The sequence below is a fragment of the Diadema antillarum genome, unplaced genomic scaffold (genome assembly GCF_040938485.1).
Source record: "Diadema antillarum isolate AM-2024a unplaced genomic scaffold, OU_Dant_1.0 scf00000229, whole genome shotgun sequence".
In the NCBI taxonomy this organism is placed as follows: Eukaryota; Metazoa; Echinodermata; class Echinoidea; order Diadematoida; family Diadematidae; genus Diadema; species Diadema antillarum.
Window position 1 is genome coordinate 142,445 of NW_027271118.1, and position 23,148 is coordinate 165,592.

The window sequence follows — 23,148 nt, forward strand, 5'->3', positions numbered from 1 at the left end:
ATTCATATTGAATCGCATGCTAGTATTCCTTGACGACGAACATCAACATGGCTGACGAAGAGGTAAGAAAACTTTGTAATAACACTAGAAATGTGCCCTCGCAACGAGATTGATCACCATTCTGATTTATGATCCAAAATTTTGTCCTTGGAAATTGTATAATGCTTTATTCACCCAATGCTTTCAAATGTGAAGTGTGCATTGATCGTTATGTAAAGTCACAATCAAGAAGTAGTTCACGGCGAGATTGGTCAGTCCCATGTATTGTGATATATGTAAGTATGGTGGAGTGTCCAATACATGAATAGGTATCTAAGAACGTTACATCGACACCCTAATATAATTATTAATGACTGTTTTTCTAACAACAGAAACTTAAAATATCTCACAATTTGCCTGAAATTTTACTCACATGTAAAGAAAATAGGATCTGAATTCAAAAGTGTGCATTTAAACTGCGCATTTACGATACACGCCTGATGAAGATGTGATGACTGCTTTGAATCGCATTTGATTTGAACGCGTGGGCACGGGGTGGGTGGGTGTTATTTTGATGCACTCAGAGTAAGACTCAGTTGCGCTGGGATTTTGAAACCGACACCCGTACTCTCTATTGACAATACGTGTGAAGTGCACATAATGCTTTTCAAATGTGCATTTGTAATCTACGGTATCATTGTTCATTCATTTCAGTAACCCCCTAGATCTCTTTGCTTTGAACATCTTCAAATCCCCAGACCCAGTGAAGAATGCAAAACCACTGCGCGATATGGGCGTAGCCGTAGTCTCATGCGTGAAATGTTCATTCTTTCTGTCATGAGTAATAGAGCTTAGAGGGGTGTCGGTTTCAATGCACAGTGTCGATGTGTCAGACACCTACCATACTGGAAACTGAAGATAGACTTGCATGCGCATGGCCCGGATGGATGGCATTTGCAGACTTTATTAAACTTCCATTGATTCTCTATTTTCACCACACACTGGCACTGTCATTCACAACAGGAAAGTCCCTTCCGTAATCACCTCCAAAAATCCTCTAATTTAAAAATCCCAAATTTCACCATCAAATATGCAATGAAATATTGGTGCCATTTTTCCTATAAAAATGGTGCTCAGGAAAGTCCAGTGTTAACCCGCTGAGGACAAGTCCCGAGTATCCTCGGGCAGGTGTCCCATACTTGCCAACTCTACCGCATTTGGCGGTAGACTACCGCTTTTGAAAGATTTCATTAGCATTCAAGCTAGCGCTGCTCGCATAGGCATCCTGGATTCTACCGCTTTCTCAAATGAAAATGTTGGCAAGTATGGTGTCTACTGTAAACGTCAATATTTTCGCGCGATTAATTTTTCGCGCTGAGCGGCTCGAAAACGTATTCGCGGGTTCTTAAATTCGCGCTCCGCAGCAGGTTACTTTACTGTAGTACACATTCACTGCTTTCATCCAAAGCCTCTGCTACATAGCTTGCTATGCCAGCGTACGACAAGCGACGTAGTGAGCGGCTCGACTGCGAGTACAAGCACTCAAATACGTAGTACAGCTGTGACTGTAGTACCGTAGTCACGGGGGACTGTAGCATCGGTGCGTGCGGTGCACACATGCATGCTACAGTACACAGCAATCTAGGGTATCGTCTCTTCGCACAGTACTAGTAGCGTAAACATGCCTGTACATTGTACTACGTAGCAGTATCATCGATGAAGCGCACACAATTCATCCCGTTCAAAATGTGCATAGAAAATTGTGAAGATATATTCGTGCGTTTTTGAATTCGCGCTAGCCGAGCGTAGCGCGAAATCCGCGAAAATTTCCACGTTTACAGTATGTATATGAAATGCGTGTTGTAGCCCCGCAAGGTACGGTCACAGGTCCACTCTACTTTCTATTATATATCAATGACTTGCCTAATGACTTAAACTCCACCTGTCGATTATTCGCTGATGACTGCATCATCTACAAACAGGTCTCGAGCGTAGAAGATGCACAAAACCTACAGAGAGACCTAGACACTCTAACTGAGTGGCAGGATAAGTGGCAGATGGACTTCAATGCCCAAAAAAGTCATGTCTTACACATCACACATGTAAAAACCCGGTTAAATACCAGTATTCATTAAACAACAGCACATTGATAGAGACAAAGTGTCACAGATACCTGGGGGTTGATATATCATCATATTTGTCATGTAATGTGCACGTCGACAGAACATGTGCTAAAGCCAACAGAGTTGTAGGATTTCTAAGGCGAAACCTTCATTACTGTAACAAGAGAATTAAAGATACGACATATAAGACTCTTGTTAGACCATTACTAGATTATTGTTCTACAGTCTGGGACCCCCACACTCAGACTCTGGTAGACAGACTGGAAGCAGTGCAGAGCAGAGCAGCGCGTTTTGTTAGAGGTGATTACTCTAGACACAGTAGTGTTACTAAAATGAAGCGTGAGCTGGGCTGGGAGCTGCTGAAACATCGACACAGAGTAGGCCGCATCACCACATTCCGCGAAGCGCTTGCGGGTCGCCTATCCATCCCAGTTTGAAAAGCCCTGCGTCCGGTCTGAAGGGTTCTCCGGAAATCATCCACTACAAGCTTCATCCCAATCGCCACGAACAAAAACTGTTATAAATACTCGTTCATTCCAAGAACAATCATAGACTGGAACTCACTCCCATCAACAGTTTCTAACATCGCAAGCAAGGACTCTTTTAAAGCAGCAACCCTACAATACATCCAGGAGCAAAGCAACTAAACCCCACACTTCTCTCTCCGCGCAACTTTAACACCAGCACACCCCCTGTCCGGTTGGCCCCTACTAAGGGGTGTTGGACAGTATACATGAAGAAGAAGAAGAAGAAGAAGAAGTAGCTAAATCGGTATGTCCTTAACGGGTTAACAATCGGGGTCGCCACAAAAGCGCTAAAAATCAAGAAATAGACAATGCCATTCTGTTGAGAGATTTTTCGCTTATCGCAAGCTCAGAGTGTGATGGTTTCGGCAAAAACACAAAAGAAAAACAAGACCTTCATACAATATACTTGCCGATGCAAATGACTATAAAAAAACAACTGTAAAGTTCAGGGGTTGAATGCAAGTAACTCTGTTGTGCCAACTTGCTAGAATTCATCCACCAACGTGCAGTTGTAAATATGATTTCGTATGCATTATTTTAGTTGAACAAATGTTGCAGAAAAGCTTAAGTTGCCGAATTCTGGTCAGCTTGCTATCATAGCTGGATTCGGAATTGAATCAAGCAACTCCCCAGGTCACTGGTCCGACAAATTTACTGGTGCCAGTGCCCAGCAGTGGTGGATATTAGTGGCGAATCTCTCTAAAAAGGACCACTTTCTTCCTCCTCTTTTCAATCTTTTCCAGGCCACTGCACAAGATTCTACTCAGGAATCAACAGAGCCAGTTCCTGCTGCACCAAATGCTCCCACAGAAGGTGCTGGTGAAGAGACTACTTCTGCTGCGGCTGTGCCAGAGGCATCAGAAAGCCAAGGTATAACATTGGATATATGCATTTTTTCTGTTAGCATAACAAAAACAGCTGGTCATTGTTATTGATTGGAAAGTGATTGACTTGTTAAAATGGACTGCTGTTGTTGTGATTTCACTTCTTTTAATGCTTAAATCAAAGCATGCTTCTTGTATTCAGCAGACAAGCCAACAGAATTCTATAAATTTGTGCGTGATTGCAAGATCTGTGATTTGTGAATGTTGCATTTGTGAGTAAAGTTGTGTATTTTAATGGTTGTGCATCTCATATTTATACCCATAAAATTGTAGCACCTGCAGCAGAGGATGAGACACCACAAGCAGCCAGTGAGGCACCTGGGGAAACCCCTGCTGCAGAAGTAGGACAAACTGATCAGCCAGCGGGAGATGCTCCCGCTGAGACTGTAGACGGGGAGGCACCACAAGCTGAGGAGGGTGAGACAACACCTGCAGGAGGTGAGGGACAAGAAGGAGGAGAAAGTACAGAAGCAGCAGAAGGTGGAGAAAAAGGGGAGGAGACTGCTGCACCCGATGGAGAGAAGGTTGGGGAGGAGGCACCGGTAGAAGAAGGAAAAGAAGGAGAGCCAGGGAAGGATGGAGAAGAACAGAAAGCAGCTGAAGGTAAGATTGTTTGTATTCTATAAAACAAAGAAAAACAAACAAACAAACAACCAGACTGTGAGACAAATTTGACATGTATAACTTCACATACAAACAGAAAAAAAATCAGATGGGACATATTCATGGGAAGTGTCAGTGCCTTTGCTCTCGTATTGAAGTTCTAGTTAATTATTTCAAGATCATTGGGTATGATTTTGGAAGCGAGTAGAAATGTTTAACCCGATGTAGAAGTGTGTGTTTTTTAACAGAATTTCCTGACATTATGATGCCTCCAAATGCATTTCTCAGTATGGCGTTTTAAACGTTGATAATGAGTTTAGAGCATAACTGTTTACATTGAATTCCAGTTTATGCCCTGAAGTAATTAGAGAGTAAATTTTGAAAAAATGCCAATGCACTCGGTGTATAAGTTGCTTCACTGAAATGCACAGACACAGACATGCTTGAATGTCCTAATCATCACAATTGTTGATTGCATCTCTGCATTTACTACTCATTTCGCAGGAGAGGGTGAAGAGGATGGTGCAGGGGAAGAGGTGAAGCCAGAAGGGGAGGGGGCAGAGGATGGTGAAGCGGGGAAAACAGAGGAGGGGGCAGCAGAGCCCACAGCAGATGATGCCCAGGCAGCCGAGGGGGAGGGGGAGGGGGCTGAGAAGCCAGAAGGAGAAGGAGACGAAGAAACAACGGTAACGGGTGAGGAGGCTCCCAAGTCCCCCCTCCCTCAGAGCGAAACATTCCAGGAGGGGGACAGGCCGGAGACCCCCACAGTCCAGGTCGTGGAACCCCTGTCGAGGGAAGGGACACCTCCGCCCACAGAACCAGCACAGATTGAGCCTGGCACCCCAGAGAGAGAAAGTAAGACACTGCAATCAATGTTACGTACATTTTTTCCCGTCATTCTGACTGTTACTGTTTATTTCTCTTCTGCCCTTGAAGTTGGTCTGCTTGATTCTTGTCATCTTGCGATTCTGTCTGTTATGGCAGCAGCTTCAATAGTTAGATGCTAATTGGCCAACACTGTGGAAATAGAAATCATTGTTCTATTGTGATAAGGTGTACACAGGAAACAGATGTATGCTTTGAGAACTCGCTGGTTGCTAGAGACTAGCAGACCTTTTCCATCTCTTGTCACTTGAAAAACTGTTCATGCTCTTTCTTATGCTGTCTCATGCACCGTATCTGTCATGATCTGCCATTTCAGTAGTTAACTTCCTTTGATATTTCCATTCAAGCATAGGTCCCATGGCTGTTAAAGTGCTTACTTTCATGACTTGCACGTGGTGATGCATTATATCCTTTGACTTCTACATTTAATTCATGGAAAATGATTACCATACCTATCATGCTTGACATGAACCCAATTGATTTGTGGTACATACCATGCTACTGTGCAATTATTTTTATAGTTTGTATTGTTTAAGAGAAACTTTCTTCAGTCATATCATAGACTTTGTTGAAAAATACAGAAGCAAGGTACTGAAAGTTAGTAACACGCAGTGACAAATCATTTGATATATGATATGTAAAATACTAGAACTTACCACAGTTTGGATGTACTGCCCATATTGTGTGTATACCAACTATTGATGGCACAGAAAGCATGAAATCATTTCTATTGATATCTCCTCTAGTTTCACCATTGCCTGAAGAGGAAGCTCTCCTTGAGGAGGAGGAAGAAGATCTCATGTCACGTGAAGAGCTCCTTGAGATGTACCAGGTAAAGAGCATTTATGGAAATGACAAAGAAAGATGTCTATAATAGGCTGGGCTTAGTTCTCGTACTTGGTGATTGATTTCTAGCTCTACACTGCTAACTTTTTGAAGATTAGATATTATGTGTTATACAGCTCCTCGGACGTGAAAAGGTGTGGTCTAAGTCAAGACCTTCATATAAAAACAACCATTTCTCGGGGTAGGCAGATCGAAAGCATCAACGTTGATGAAGAGCTATTCGTTGGAGTGATGTACGTGGTTTGTGCTGTCATTGTGTCCTATCCAAACCAGCTCAACTGCATTTGCATGCTAAATAGGGAAAGAGTGTGATCTTCATATGCGTGAGTGTGTGTTCTTTTGCGCAAATGTCATGTGATGAGTAGTCAACCAGTCGGGTAGCTAGAATTCTTCTGGGCGTTGTATGATATACTCTAGGGGTGATCAATGTGTGTGATAAGTAAGATTTACTTTTGTTTATTTCAACTGGGTGATGATGAGATTTGTACGGTATCATTTCAATACTTGACCATGGGTTTGCATGCTATTTGTAGGCACTGGCGACAGAGCGTGAGCAGTTAAACCAGCAGAATGTCCAACTCCAACACAAACTTGCTGAGTACTTCCGGAAGAAGAAGACAGATGACCAGCGACAGGAAATGGACAAGAATGTCACGGACCAGGAGCAAAGATACCTGAAGTATATGTGTAAGTCTTGAGGCTCTTGAACATGAGACCATATCTATAGTATTGCAGTGTACTCATACTGTACAGAAATAGTAGAAAATGTGACCGTAATTTCATGTAAGATTTTCCTACAAGAAGGGGTTCATAGTGTTTGTCTCTTTTTTTTTTTTTTTTGTCTGTCTGTAGCATGGTACAGTGCACTCCCATTAAAACGAACACATATATAACAAAATTCCGGTTACAACGAAGTAGAAATTCAGGCCGCAACATTATCCACATTATGTATTTTTATTGTTTATTTGTTCGATAATAAAAAAATTTCAATATTTATAACGAAAGAAAACTGCAGGTCCTGAGGACTTCGTTATAACAGGAGTCCACTAGCTGTAATAAGCATATTATTGATATCTCTCTTTAATTGAAAATAGATGTACCTTGTATAAATAGATAAGGTTACATAAACAAAAACTCAAAAAAGTGAGAGAGATGGAGAGAGAAAAGGTTGTGGCCAGTAAAGAGAGAGGAGATATAAATTCATCATTTGCATTTAAAACAACCTGTTTAGGCAGATGAGATTTCATGCAGTGTAGTGTTTATTCAGTGCACTCTCATAAAAAATGAACACTGTTATTACAAAGCTTTTGATGCACCAAAGTAGAATTCAGGTTGCAAACTTATTATCTATATATCTTTATACAATTTATTTTTTGGCTTCAACAAAATTTTGATATAATTAAAGAAAACTGCTGGTCCCAAGGACTTTGTTATAATGGGAGTCAGCTGTATTCACCTTTGGTTTCACTGTGCATTATTAGACAATTGAGGTTCTCTTGCTTTCTCTCTTCTGCATCTTACAGCAAACCTGGAAGAGCTGAGGAAGCAGGAAGAGGACGAGAGGGAGCTATCCTTGCTCCACCTACAGGACCTGAAGGACCGCAAGCAGGAGAAGCAGGACTTTGTCGAGAAGGAGGACGAGCAGTTCTTGGAACTCAAGCGCCAGGTGGCCCTGACGGCCATTAGCAGTCGCACCGGCAAGCCTCTGGCTCCGAGGGTAAGTACCATTACAATGTGTTTGGCTGATGATGTGTCTGTGACTATTCCCTTTGTTTGTATGCACTAAATCTCATTTGTAAGATCTCCAAATTTCTGTTCGATTTTATCTAGTATGATTTAATGGGTGACACGACATTTGCTCCTGCGACAATTGCTCCAGTCTTATTTTCTCCAAGGACTTAGGGTTAGGGTTGTGATAGGGTTCTAGGTTTAGTTTGATGTGAGGATTGGGGTTAGGGTTAGGGTTATGTTTGTGGTTAGAATTTATGTTTGGCTTAGCGTGCAGATATTTCATGGGAGCAAATGTCATGGCACCCATTTAATGTGATCATACTGTCTTTTATTGAAGCTGCCATATGGAATTGCAGTGAAAGTGATGATTAAATATTCTGTTGATTCTAATGTGGTTTGCATGAAAGCATTCACTAGTTGTGTAAAAGTCCTGACAGTATTTGAGGATTATATGGAAACATTACAATGAGACATAGAGTTAACTATGTGTTTATATTGGGTACTTCCTCAAAGTTGCAGCGAGTCCGTTATGTTCAAATCTTGTACAGTGTTGTGCATAGTCAGGCTTCCAACTGGAGCTAAAGTGGATGTTGTGGCCATTGAGTTTGCAATGGCAAGTTTGTAAAGGGAGGTGAAATTATTGCAATGATTGAAGTTCATCACATATGTTTATGTTTTTCTTTCAAAGTTTTTGATCTCTGACTTTGCAAGTGTATTATCATGAATGTGATGAAGGAGAAGTGAAGAGATTGGAATGCAGCATATTTATGTTTTTAATGTGATTTGCAGTGTCCAGTTTTCTTCATCAGTGTTTCCACTATCACCAGGATTTCAAAATTTGTCTTACAATTAGGATTGGCAAAAGAAATGGGAAAACTGCAGTGATGTGTATTGAACATTCACAGCGAGTGAATAAGTGTTTATTCTTTGGAATATCTTTGTCTCTTTTTTTTTTCTCGTATCAGGATGCGGAGGTTTACATTAGCAATGAGACCAAGAATCACCAGGATTTCAAAATTTGTCACTTCGTTAGTTTTGGCAAAAGAAATGGAAAAACAGCAGTGATATACATTGAACACTCATAGTGATTAAAAAGTGTTTATTCTTTGAAATATATGATCTTTCTTTCTCTCGTATCAGGATGTGGAGGTGTACATCAGCAATGAGACCAAGAAGGAAGAGGAGGTGAAACAGGTGCGGCTGGAGAACATCAAGCTGAAGAACCGGCTTAAGAAGCGGGAGCAGCAGCTGAAGGCCAAGGAGGAGCTGGCGGAGGGACTCCACCTCATCGACTTTGAGCAGCTCAAGATTGAGAACCAGACATACAATGAAAAGATTGAGGAGAGGAACGAGGTGAGGGGGAAACCAGAGAAGGAAAAACATTCCCTCAGCAGTGATTGCTCTTTATGAAGCGTGTATGTCCACCCCCCCCCCCCCAAAAAAAAAAAAAAAAAAATACAACGGGACCCTCCGCAGTAATAACTTTAAAAACCGTGAATCAATCTAAATACAATTTCAGGGTATGAAACTATAACTTATTACCCACATCTAACAGGAAACCCCATCTGATTTGCTTCAGTGGTCAAAGAGAAATGAGGAATTTTGTATAGCATGTCAGGAATCCCTTCCCTCCAAGTTCTGTCCATTGTGTCCACACATTAGTATGTAGTTCCAAGAGCATCCAAGTGCTAACTTGGAAGAATCAGACCCCTGACATGTTTTACAACAAGCCACATTTCTCTGTAATCTCTTAACCAAATTGAATGGAGTTTTCTGCAAAATATAGCTAAGATGTTATATTTTTAGACCCTGAAATAGCATTCAGACAGTTTAATCATATTTAAAGTTATCAATGTAAAAATCCCATTGTAATTTTTTTTGGGACATACTGTATATCAGAAGCCATGTAGATAAGAATCTGGGGTCTCTTTCATGAAGTCATCACACACAAATCTGTACATAAATCTCAGAATAGCCAGAGTTGCTCATATGTAGCTATGTGAAACTTTCAAAGAGAAGTAAAATCCATTTCATGAAGTCTCTCATAAGTGTGTCTTATGAGCAAAAAGCCTCTCATAAGACTTTCATGAAACAAACCCCTGGTCATCATCATTTGTGTTGTCGTCATCATGTTTCCCTGTTTTTTCCTCCTTTCTCCTTTTCTTCTTCTTCTTCTTCTCTTCCTCCCGCTCCTTTTCCTTCTTTTCCTCCTCTTCCTTGTTTTCTTCGTCTCATCCTCCTGCCTCTTCTCCATCTCCTCCAACATCTTCTCTCCATCCTCCTCCTCCTCCTTCTGCTCCTCTGCCTTGTCCTCCTCCTCCTTCTTGACCATGTTTTTATCTTCTCATCAGTATCCTAGGATCATTAAAACCTCGAATGACATAGGGAAAGCGATTTCAGAGAAGGAATAGTTCAATTTGGTCTGCCCATTGCAAAGACCTTGTCTGCCAGATGTTTTGCCTACTTTGGTTGGATGTGTCATAGCAATAATAGATGTGGTCACACTACGCAAAATTATGCATAGTTTCACTACCCAGAATTTTGCTCTACCAAGTTTGAGCAGTAGTACACTGCAAACTTCTCGAGAAGTTACCAGTGAAACTGAACACGAAACTTGCGGCATGCACTGGTAAAGTTTCTCACTTCTCGTGAAACAATAAAGAACAAACATGGCATATACAGGACATAGCTAACACTTCAAATTGTTCTTGATGAATGCACTGCCATTGCTGCTAGAAAGTAGTCTCTGTCAGCATTTTCAGTACTGCTAGAGGAAAGGAACAAGTCATGTTCATGAATTTTATTACAGTGGGCTCTATGAGTTTGTGAACTTGCTTTGAAGAGGAATGTGTGACCATGTACGTGGACCTACCTATTCCAGAAAAGAATTACTGTCATTGTAGTAATGGTATTGCAGTAGCTTTAATAGTACTGTAGTATATAGTATTGATGGTTGTCCTATAATTGTAACTCTCAATTCAATTGACAGGAGCTGCTAAAACTTAGGAAGAAGATTACCAGCACAGTGCAGGTCCTGACCCATGTCAAGGAAAAGCTGCAGTTTGTGCAGGCTGAGAACCAGATCCAGAAGGGCAAGCTGAGAGAGGTGGAGGAGCTAGTGGCACAGGTACCAAACACGGCAAAGTTGTCTGATACACTAAACATTGTGATATACTAACACCTCAAACTTACATTGAGTCAAACTTCAAGAGGATATGGTAAATTTCATAAACATGATTTCTGCTTTGTATGTCAGATTAGGGATCAAAGGCATGGAAGAATCTTGTATGATATGGAATAATGCTTATGGTAAAGTGTTTTGAGAATTGAACTCATGCTTGTGCTAAATGACTGAGGATGCTTCATGAAGCATGTGAATGAAACATGCTAATTAAGATGATTGACACTTAATTTTTTCAAAGCTCTTTCTAATAGTTTGCAATATTCAGCAGTTTTAGCTGCTGTTTGTGCAAATATTGTAGGATCACACGATATACTTTACTCGTGCATCAGCTAAGTAATATGCAGCATGCAGGTAAAGATCCGTAAAGCATTTTCAGAACCAGATATGGAAAGCATATTTTAGGATCAAAGTTAGTGTAGTGTTCCTATATGTCATCTGGAAAACTTCCCAGAAGTGGAAATTTCATCTTAAATAAAGCAAATGCTTTACTGCTTGTCTTTGATAAGCAAATCCCACTGTATTATTTCATTTTGTGTGTGTGTGTACTCCACAGAAACGCGACATCCTCTCACGCACCAAGAAGGCACGGGACAGCCTGCGCATCGACAATCAGCGGCTGCGCCAGAAGAGCGGCCTCCTTGGCAAAAACTCACTGCTCATGGACTTTGAAGAGAAGAAGGACGAGGGAGACCAGCTGCGTGCACGAATGGAATACCTAAAGCGCCATCACGCTGAGCTTACCCTCAACCTTGCCGGGGTCAAAAAGAAGATAGATGCAGTCAAAGCGGGTCGGAGTTGAAGCAGAAATTTGTGCAAGGCCTGTCGATTGTAGTTTCCTTATCTTCGCCTCCGGACTATTGACATGGGATATTTAGGTCCATTATTGTTTCTGTAAATATGTCAGAGACTTGAGGGTGCTGCGGTGTGCACATTATTCTTATAACAGACACACGCGGTGCAAGACACTGTTACAGTTTCTCCTCTTTAAAGACTTTGTGAATGACGTGTCCTATCCAGGACTTTCATGAGCAAGGTTACTGCGATTTATGGACTGCAATAGCAATCATCCATGAGCTATATATAATGAGAAGGAATCTTCCGAGCTTGTCTGCAGATGCCACTGGCAATCAGTATGTAGCCTTTTAAGATATCACCTTGTTGCAATGGACACATATTTGAACTGCCTTGTGTTCATCAATGTCAGCCTTGCATATTCTACATCTATTTTTACTGCAGTTTTTATACAATGTGTCACTCCCCTGGAATTCAGTTTACATGCTTCCAGTCGCAGACTTCAAGAACACTGTAATATATGACTGGAAACTTGTGTGATTTGTGTGAGGTGATAGCTTTTCCACTGTTGGAACAGAATTTGCAAATTTCCCCCAACTGTATTCCATTCCATTGCCACAGTACTTTCTCAAGTTTTGCAGAAGTGGTAGATCAAGAACATAAGTACTGATTTTCAAACTTTAAGCCATCTATTCCTGTGCAATGATATCAACATAATTTAGATCAAGTTTATTTTCCAGAAAACCCTGAAACCTTGCCTGTGCCTGCAGTTTGCATCATTTCTTAAAAGGATGCATGTCAAGAAAATTCTTCTCTTTAATGGAGTAGGATCGTTTCATGTATAATGCTAAGAACACATGGCACTAATACTGCATTGTATGTGTATACATGAGATGCCAAATATTTTGTGGGCATATTTTTGCGAATCGGGAGTTGTAAGACAATTTTGCAGGTGGTTGAATTCATGAAACAGGAACCTCCTATCAGCAGAACATGGTAAATGTTAGGCTAGGCTTGTGTGTGCAGCTGCTGTCTGCCCATGTGAATGTATGAAGTTGTGTATTGTTCTCATGTAAAAGTAGTACAGTACTTGTGTAACCTGAGGGAAATATTTCCTCACAAGTTCAAAAACACGAAAAATAATACCCCTGCAGAATAGTCAGCATCTAGACATCAAGACTAAAGTATTATTGTATAGGTGTATTGTAGAATTGTAGCTCACTATTCACCCCAGGATTATAGGACATGTCATTTTAACTAGAAATGTTCCAAATGTCAGAAGACATACAATTTCACAGGGATAATTACATGTATACATGTATGTATTATATATATATATATATATATATATATATATATATATATACATGTATATATTTACTCGTGACGGTTTTCACCATCACGTGACGACAAAGAAGGGGTATTGCAACGTAAAGATGCAGAAGGATAAGTTTCTTGAAGGATATGGTTCTTTATTTACATCTAATCATTTACAATATACAATGTACATGCAACATACAAAACTACTGACACTAAAAGCTAAACTGGCTTCTAAATTTTGTTCCAACACTGTGCCAATGTTATTACTGTGTTAAGACACACTGGGTGTTTGGAGCACTTGATGAAACACTGTAGAGCAATTTAACCGTAGAAAGTGAAAAAAAAATAGAAGGTTGAGTTATTCCATGCAAGAGCTGATTTCAGACTAAATACTGAAGGAAAACAAGGGTGTTATGTTGCCAAGTCTGCGGAGTTCAGACACATCTGATGTGTGCATATTGCTGTAAATTCCATAGCCTTGTAAAAATGTATACATGTACAGCACAAATATGTACAGATTTATCTTACAGTACATTAAATACCATGTATTTTGTATCTACACAAACAGTGTTCCATACTTGTCATCCTACTATTGTACTTCACTTGGGTTACGTGATATGAAGTTAAATTTGTGATTGACCCAACAATTGTGAAGCAAAGAAGAGAAAGAGAGCCAGAGAGAGAGAGAGGGAGAGAGTTCAAGACATCAAAAAAATAAATAATTGTACATGTAGTCATTACCAGACAGAACTACCACTTCTCATATAAATTTATGTCACTCTGAAGAAAGTTTTGGGGAATTACTTACGGACTATACATGTACTACAAGGTAATTATGCCAAAGAGCCCGAAGTGTGTGTCCCAATGTCATAACAGGAGTATCACATGGCAGATGTCCAGAGCTGAGAATGTGTGGACAAAGTGATTGGGAAGATGCTTCAGGAGAGTAGAGTGTATTTCTGACATAGCCCATGAGCCTACAACTTGTACCCTTCCAAGATGACTTGTCAGGTTTGAAGAAAGATGAGACTAAAATCACTTGGCTCAGTATTTCCAGTAACCACAAAGTTTTGAATGATTCTGCCTAACAATGATTAGCTGATGTATTTCACATCAAGCAGAAATCTAAGAGCATAATCATGTTGTATTTTCTACCTCTTTAGAATAATCATCAACGTACTGATGCAAACCTTGTACACAGCACTACAATACTTTGAGGGCTGAAAAGGCATATTTTTGGTGGAAAATAATACAGCTGTATTTTCCATAAAACCTGCTGTATTTTTTTTTTTGCAAAAAAAAACACCTGCTGTATTTTTTTTTTCAAAGAAAAAAAATGCAAAAAAGTAACAGTTGGCCTATCTGTCAGCATATCAAACATAATTATAATAATCCCATATCATATTCTGCCATATCTTTACAAAATACAATCAGTTTTGTTTTTTCTTGGTTGATTGAATCATGAGACTGGCACATCATTCAAGGTGTCTCCTTGGCAAATCAGGGAGAAAAGACTTTGAAGTTCAGAGGTCACAATTCTGCTTTAATTTACTGTGAAAGAGTCGATGCTGTCACAATTGGCTGGACAATTGGCCAAGTACTGTATCACATAAAGTTTGTAAGTTTGCAATGGAGAGAAAAGATCTACAAACACACTGTCAAATATGATTTGTCTACAAATAAACAGAAAGCTATGGGGATATATTGCCAACACAATGGCCAGGATGTATGAACTATTAAATGATACCCAATCACAGATATGAAAACACCTCATTATATTGACATATTACAATCAAAATTAACCCTAACTAGGCCGGGGGGGGGGCCTCCGAGGCCCCCCCTTGACATTTCGCGCGATGTATCGCTAACGCGAAAAGCTATCGCCGCGACGTTTCATGACTTTTTTCTTTCGAGTCTCTTTTGACACCAAATTTGCGACGCCCGGGTGCGCGGTTCCGAAGTTGCGCATAAATATGTACGTGCATGTCAGACCAAAAATTGCTCAAAAACGTGAATTCGTGTACAATTTCAATGCAAACTGTGCTTACAGGCAAATTTCATAAAAGTATGATTATTTTGGGGTTTTATTGATTAAAATCAATTAATAACATATTTTCTTGTTCGTAACAATGTCGCGGACAAGTTTCATCGAAAAAACAATGATAAACATAAAGTAAAAAAACAAAAAAATACATAAGAAATTCAAAAAACAATAAAATACTTAGGAAATTTTTTCTGATGGCACAATTTTTTTCTCTTATATTTGCTCAGGACACTAAAAAGAATATTTACACAAAAGATGTGTCCATTTTGAGCTTTATTTAGTGATTTATACCAAATTGTCTGATTTCATGCGTCATTATGCATAAATTAGCATAATTTAGCATAAATGATAATCTTTTTTTTAAATTTAACTTCGTAGTACTTTAGATTACATCATAGGCAATGTGTGTGCCAATTTTCGTCGCGATCGCGCGGTCAGCGGCCGAGATCTGGAGGGGGGGCCTCCCAGGCCCCCCCCCGGCTCTATGATCTACCTAAATAGCCCGGCCTAGTTAGGGTTAAAACTCTCTATTAGAAAGCTAATGATTTAATAAATGAAAGCGTTATTCTATCAAAATGTTACTAGTATTGTAAAACACTGGAAAGCATATCCATACAGTTGCTGAACAATATGGGGGACCACTATCATTTAAATCATGTAAAAGTTACCCCTCTCTGCTATGGTATGAAAAGCGTATAAGATGCATTTGATGTAGTCACAATAGCTGTGCAGTATAAAAGTGGAATTGTGTAAAGAAAATGATTTGTATGCTTATGAAGAGCTCTTGTGGGTTGTGGTGCCGAGATATTTTCAAGGCAAAATAGTTCTTGAAGTATGAACTTCTCAAAACATGGCTTTTCATCAGGAGCTTTATCAAATATTTCAGACATTCATCAAATGCACAGTGCCTATCTTGGCCTTCACCTCCACACAGAGAAACAATCTATAGATAACACCGTGATATATTATGCATTGAGATTTAAATGAAGGATTAAGTTTTGAAAATGAAAAAAAAAATACACATGTACACATCACACAAGTACAGTTCAATTTTAGGAACAGAAAACTTTTCAGAAAAACAAAAGGTCGACTTGAGTAACAGACGAAATGTACATGTACAAATGAGTGAAAGTTGACTTTTCCTGGAGACAATGAAGGCTTTTCTAAGAGGAATTTACTTTGGAATTTTCTTTGTAGAAGAACCTTTTCTCCTGAGGTGACGAGTATCAGTTGTACACACTTGTCAAAAATAGACTCTAGCTTTAGCTAGCTCTAGCTGATTTGTTGTGCTACACGAGTGGATCTCCAATCTGTGCGTCATGCAAGTAGCTCCATCTGCTTGCGGACCTCAGCAGCCTGCTGCAGAAACTCTTTGATCTTGAGCTCAACCAGATGTTTCTGTGAAGGCACATAGGGAAGTCACAAGACACAAAACCAATCAGTGATACAATGAGCTATGACTTGTCCCATGAGGGGTGGTAGTACTGTACACAAAGAGTCAAATGTTCGTGACTAATAGACTCTGCTTCTCACAAATCAGAATCTGAATCTGATATGTGATGTGAGACATGTCCTCATCTGCAAGCAGATTTGGGTGACACATGTCTAGGTGTCTGCTTGTCTGAGGAGCAGCGACCAAAAACTGCAATCAAATCTAATACACTGTATTTTCTTAGAGGATCAAGTTCAAATCCACTACATATTGTATAATTTCTTTCATAATCATGTATCATTTTTTTTTCATCTTAGTGGGATTCTTCTCATTCTGCTGCCAATTCTTGAAGCCATCAGCAGCCATGCAGACCATATGAGAAAGCACTGTCATTACAATTAGCTTAGTATTTCACCATTGTTTTAATGTCTTTCATATTGATATCAGACTAAAGTCGTCGTTGCATCACGATCATACTGATAATTTAAGTCTATACAATTGTACAATAATTTTGTTTAATACGTGTAGCAGCACTCACAATTGTACACACAATAATATCTCTCAACAGCACTATAAGAAGATGATATGACATTAAAAGCATTTACTTTTGTAATTCACCATGAGTTTCACAGAAATTTGACACCTGCCATAGGGCTTGCTCATTGAATCCTGCATCATACATTTTGTGGAAATTGGAAATGAATGCAGGAGGGCTTCTATAATGAAGAGGGAGACTTCACACAGCCAAGACAGTAATACTGTGTAAAATTCTATCATTACTACAGATCACAGATACAATGTACATTGTATAGATCTTTGAATATAATAACTCATCAACATAGCATCCAATGGGCACCATAAATGTCGCAAAGTCGCCATGCTCGCACAATGCAATGTGTTTTGTTCATGACATATCAATATTTTTTTTCTTGAAATCAACATTTTCTTCATGATTTTCCCTTAAATATATTGTGGTTTTGTGGTTATTTATACACTTTAAAAGGCATGGAAAATTCCTCCACATGAATTCTATAAGAATTACAGTTCAGCCATTTTGCATAACACAAGAATTACAGTTCAGCTATTTCGCATAACACAATAAATTTTGTTGGAACAGTGTCAGAATCATGACCAATGCACAGTAGTAGGCAATGAAACGATGCCACATTAGATAATGTCACTCAGATGCCTGTAAACTCACAAGTCATTTTGTAAGATGCTCCCATATCAAATGACAATCTCTCAAGTGTTGCCTTTAAGACATACTTGTATATATTTCAAAAGTATCTAAAGATAGTTTAAGGATACCTAAGGCTTGGCTAAATGCTTCCACAGGAAGGCACTTACCACTCGTGTCTGCTGGCGTACTTGCATACTCTTTAGGAAGTCCATCACAGTACGTTCACTCTCTGGCTTCCAGTTCTGCAGAAAGGGGCATTTGGGTGCATGCTTCTTGTGCTCACTCCTACATGTAAGTAAACAACAACAACAACAACAAACTATAAAGAAAATCAAAGGTGGGATAAGTAGACACTGTACTTGGCTAGAAAATTCACAATTTTCTAATTACACAATACGTGTAGCTCCCAAAATTATTGGTTTCTGAAAGTAAATTTTTGCAAGATGATGTGAAAACTGTCATTTCTTGTGTGTGGACACAAGTTTCACGATGCAAAATTGATGCAGCTTCATACTTGTATTTTTAACTCTTGTGATAATTTGCCCAACACTGTGTGTGTGAACAACATGCGAAGAGATTTATTTTTTTCTTTTTTTTCCCACAATGCAACTCCCCACACCAGGTTACACTCACACACTAAAAAAATAAATGTGAAAATGTTCAATAACGGCTGTCTTCATTGAGAGCCTATATTCTGTGTTTTTGGTGATTATTTCATGACATGGAATGTTTGCCATATAAATGTTGAATCTTGAATGATCAGTTACAATAAAAGGAACACGTGATGGCCTATGATATTTCTACTGTATAACCATTGTATATAAACATGTACATACTGTATACGCTATAATTTTCGCGTACATAAATTTTCGCGAATTGCCGCTGTCACACATTTTCGCGAGTGGTTAAATTCGCGATTGGGGGACCAGAGAAAATATGGAAGTGGCAAAGAAAGTGTGAATTTTCAACTTACTAGCAAATAAGAATGATACTAGTTATACACTGCATGAAAAAGACTTGCCAAACTCTGCGAACTAGTAAGTTAGAATTCAACATTTTTGAAGTGGTTAAGTCCATGCATCGCGCTAGATTTCTGACGAGTGGTCCCCTTGCGATAATGGATTGGCTCTCTACAGTATTCGTAAGTAGACGTGGACGTGCGTAAACAAGATTAGCCAGTATGGTCTGTTCGGTAAGCCGTGACATGGTATACTAGTACTGAAATGTTCGTATCATCAAGGCAAGGGATTCATTTTGGAAGGTAACATTTTCGCGAGTTGTTAATTTCGCGAATAGCTCCCGACTCTCGAAATTCGCGAAAATAAAACCCCCGCGAAATATATAGCGTATACAGTAGTTTTGAATTCCTCATTTTGGTTGTTCCTATACCAATTATTTAAATCACTTCATATAAATTACAAAACTAAAAAAAAAAAAAAATCTTTAGCAATGAAAATAAGTAGAAACCATGATTTTGATTCACGGCAATTTCCATTTTCATTCCTGAGCAACAGACATCATATTGTGGGAGCCTTTTTCCCAGTGCATGACTTATTTACCATGGGTCATCCATTGGTTCCCATCCATCCAGCTCCTTCAGACACATGAAGCACTTGACTGCATCTGGTTCAGCCTCACTGGGGATGTGGTAGAAACCTGCCTCAGCAAGCTGTGAGCAGAAGGGAGAGAATGGGGAAATGAAATAGGAAGACTGCAAGTTCACTGGATTTGCAACATGAAAAGAAGTGATGCTTGGAACACATCACTGCACAACAGGCATAATTACACACACGCATATTCTGAAGCTCTGATTACACTAAACAGATTTGTGTGACATGTATACATTTGTCAATCATGTTTTGGCTTTTTTCAATCTCATTTCACCACAGGGAATACCAGGAAGGAATAGCACTGACTTAGCGGTATTGAGTGGCTACCCACCCACCTACCTACAGTATTGTACATACACACACAAAATCAGTGCATTTATTTTCAGGCATGAAGCCTGCACGGAAAGGAGGAAGAAGTAAAGAGAAAAGTACTTCTTAAATTATAATCTGAACTATATTGTTCTGAAATAATTTAGATCATCCAAAGGCAAATAGAATTAGAGACATCAGTTTCTACTATCCTATTTAGTGAGCAGGACTACAACAAGCAATTAAACATTTCCAAGAGTACACCACAGATGCCACAAATACGGAGAACCAACTGGAGTGGAAGGAAGGTGGACAGACACAGACTATGCTAAGTAATTTACTCACTACACCGCACTGGCCTGTCGAGCTGTGACACTGTCTGTATCAATCATGTCCATGCATCACTGGGCTTAAATGTTTGATTACTTTTGTTTGCAGCGCCTCACGGTAAGTTTTCAGTATTTGTAATTTCTGAAAATGTCCCTGTCTTTCTATTCACTCAATCAAGTTTATCTCAACAATGGCAATGAATGCCGTAGTTGTATTGTAGAAACCCTCCCTAACGGAATCCTAACCCTAACATCGACCCCAACACGTACACACTACAGCTAATGCCCCGCAACGAGCCAACGGGGTTAACGGAACCCTACCACTGTCCCTAACACTACCTAGAATAACAAGTCAAAGACGGCCAGCAAGTTCAGCCTGCTGCTTTGTTTTCGAAGGCAGTGTATACAACCACACGCGTGTGTCTTTACTATCCAACCACACGAATGTGGTTGTAGCCATGGCCCTAGTTCCTGGATACAGCCACAATTGTGTGTAATGTATGGTATATCCACACACACGAAGAAGCTTTTTATTGCGTAGCGGGGAACACACGGCAATGTGTAGTGGCCGGCCACATCAACACGCGATCATGCACCACCGCAAAGTGATGAACATGAACCTGCCTCCTAGATTAATCCCATTTAATATTATCACACCATCTAGACAAATTTACTTTTTTTCATTTTTAACTTCATTTTCATTTTCTTGATTTGATGAGGTGAATTTAAAGTTACAATTGATTTTGGACTTTTGATTTTAATGACTGATCATACATCGTGTCGTTATTGAGACTTCGCCTTCGTTCGTTCGGGTACTCGAGAATGGAGCAAAAAATAATATTTGTAAAAAAACAATATGAAAAGGTATGAAAATGAGGTTACTTTCATCACTTTGTGAGCAAGCTGATATGATTGTGTGGCGTTTATGTGTTTGACAGGCACGCACGCACGGCGATCATCTTCTCCGTACCGTGTGTGTGTGTATCACTATGTGTACGTGTACAGTATACATTACACTCGACTCTCGAGTGTGGCTGTATCCAGCGACTCGGGTCATGGCTACAACCACACTCGTCATGCTCGTGTGGCTGGATGGTAAAGACACACGCGCGTGGAGTTGTATACACTGCCCTGGAGGCACAAACTGAGAGACGATTACACCACCCATAAAACATTTAGTGCATGATAGAGTCCGTTATAAGAGCGACTGGCCAAAAACTTATTTGATAGTGTGATAGTAGCCGTCACTGGACCAGTCGAGTCGCAACGCAACGAGATCGAGACTGGTGATGAGCGCGAGCAAGTGCGACCTGCTGCGGTGAGGAGAGGCAGCCCGTGCCGAACGCAACCCGGGCTGAGAGGCCAGTGCGTCAGTCAAACCATGTAAACTTACCGGTAATCCGGCGGTAGACAACTTACCTTACTTGGCGTGCATGTACAATCTTCTCGAAAAGGCCAGTCCTTGAAAGAATCCAAACGGTTTTCTTCAAAATGCATCGCAAACTTTTCAAGCATAGCTGGGTTTATTTCTTGATTTTCATCCGCCATTTCTGTGACTTGTCGAAATTAGACTCTCCAAATTCGTGCTTTCCGATCCGAAATAATTTTTTATTCAAAGCTACCGCTCGCTGGCTCGTTCCAAACATATTCCAGAGAAACATAAATTTTTGTTGTATATTCTTATATTTTAATTTGAATAAAATATTTTCAAATTATATTACTTAATAAAATTTTATTAATATGCGTGAATTTAATACAATTTTTAAAAGACATTGCACTGATATAATAATCAAGCGAAAGACTTGAATACAGCCGTAAATACGATCGATCGTTACCATGTCCAGTATCGATTCAATTTGATTTCCACAGTGGTTCAACCAATCCATTAGAAATAAGAGGTAGTGCGAAAATGTACCGTACGACTTTTATGAGTACACGAAAGAATGCTTTTCATCGCATTTTGAAACAGGTAGAGCACAAATACATTCGTCTTTAGAGTTACCTATATACCTGTAATAGGAACGCACGCACTTCTTTTCACCAAGATATTTCTGTTGGAATTGAATAAAAAATGTTGTTGGTGTGGGTTGTACTTGAAGTATACTTTCGTTTTCCATCGGGCCACTTGATGTGATATTTCTGCACAATTAATATGATACATGTAGGCCCTACGCAGTATTCTATTCCTCATCAGAAGTAGGTCATAGTTTTATTTCCTTTGTTTTTAGATTAGCACTTAATCAAATACGAATGAAACCCATTGTCTCATCGGGTTCATTTCTTTTAGTTTTCATATCTTATTTGTTTGTTAGCGATGTGAGAATTTATTTGTTTTTGTTGTTTGTTTGCTTGTTTGTGGATTTTTGGTTGTTGTTTTGGTTTTTTTTTTTTGGGGGGGGGGGGTAGGTCCATCGAAGGGCAGATATTAGGCCTCCACCAAATCACACTAGCAATGAACTGAAATATGTTATCAATAATAAATTCTCTACACACAAAAAAAAATAGTTGACGAGTATAAAAGCGCGCGTCCAAAGTTCTATCACAATTTTAAGTTCAATTAAATTCAATTCAAATTCATCTCAACTTCAACAGAATATGAACAACGGATAAGAAATAATGTAAGCGATGCACTGTGAAGGAACATAATACATCGATAGCAAATCGTTAAACTTTGATATTAATATCAAACATTATTATTATAACAAAACATCGTAATAAATCACCAAGGAAAATAATCTGCACTGTAGGCATAAAAAACAAACAAACTGGAGTCTAGAGAAAGAATGCGTCGAAAGTTATCAACGAACTTTAGAAGTCTACATGTCTCTATACTACACAGTATCACGTAATAACGATATGTTACACTCAAATCCCCATACGATCGACTGATATTTCACATTTTAAACGTCCTTGTGAATAGCATGCCTGAACACTAGAACCATTACTGTCTAATTGGTTTAGTATAAAGCCTGAAGAAATAAAAAACACATGCAGACTAACTTCATCCGCCGTTTTATAAAGAAGTGGACATTAGACAAGTACGTTTAATTTAATGTAAACAATGGTAGCCCAAGTATACTCCTTTGATAGTTTATTTTCCACTCATCATTTATCTTGTACTAATCTCACCACGGGGTAGAGTTGCATATTTATCTTCCAATGAGCTTTTTTTTTTAATCTTTTAAAGCGAGCTATAATACTTTTCATTATGAAAGAAAAATCAATTGCCAATGATTAAAATGATAACAACTGTCGATTCATTTTTGATCATTTTCTTCCCTTTTATACGCCTGTAAGTATTTCACTGAATACACATATGATATTCGTTCTTGAAAAAAATACACATATATGATATTCGTTCTTGAAAAAA

General features: G+C 39.3%; 2 protein-coding genes across 2 annotated transcripts; one reads left to right on the forward strand and one right to left on the reverse strand.

Moving 5' to 3' along the window:
* The first annotated feature begins 47 nt into the window (after positions 1-47).
* Positions 48-11,561, forward strand: LOC139724787 (cilia- and flagella-associated protein 184-like). Its single transcript, XM_071635903.1, has 10 exons — positions 48-62; positions 3,373-3,499; positions 3,787-4,116; positions 4,621-4,971; positions 5,748-5,833; positions 6,381-6,534; positions 7,371-7,564; positions 8,719-8,931; positions 10,568-10,705; positions 11,316-11,561. The coding sequence occupies exons 1-10, from the start codon at positions 48-50 to the stop codon at positions 11,559-11,561; spliced, it is 1,854 nt and encodes a 617-aa protein (XP_071492004.1).
* A 3,960-nt stretch (positions 11,562-15,521) lies between these two features.
* LOC139724782 (baculoviral IAP repeat-containing protein 5-like) lies at positions 15,522-21,335 on the reverse strand. Its single transcript, XM_071635899.1, has 4 exons — positions 21,198-21,335; positions 19,090-19,199; positions 17,698-17,815; positions 15,522-16,316 (listed from the first exon to the last, which is right to left on the reverse strand). The coding sequence occupies exons 1-4, from the start codon at positions 21,324-21,326 to the stop codon at positions 16,236-16,238; spliced, it is 438 nt and encodes a 145-aa protein (XP_071492000.1). The 5' UTR covers positions 21,327-21,335; the 3' UTR covers positions 15,522-16,235.
* Positions 21,336-23,148: the final 1,813 nt, after the last annotated feature.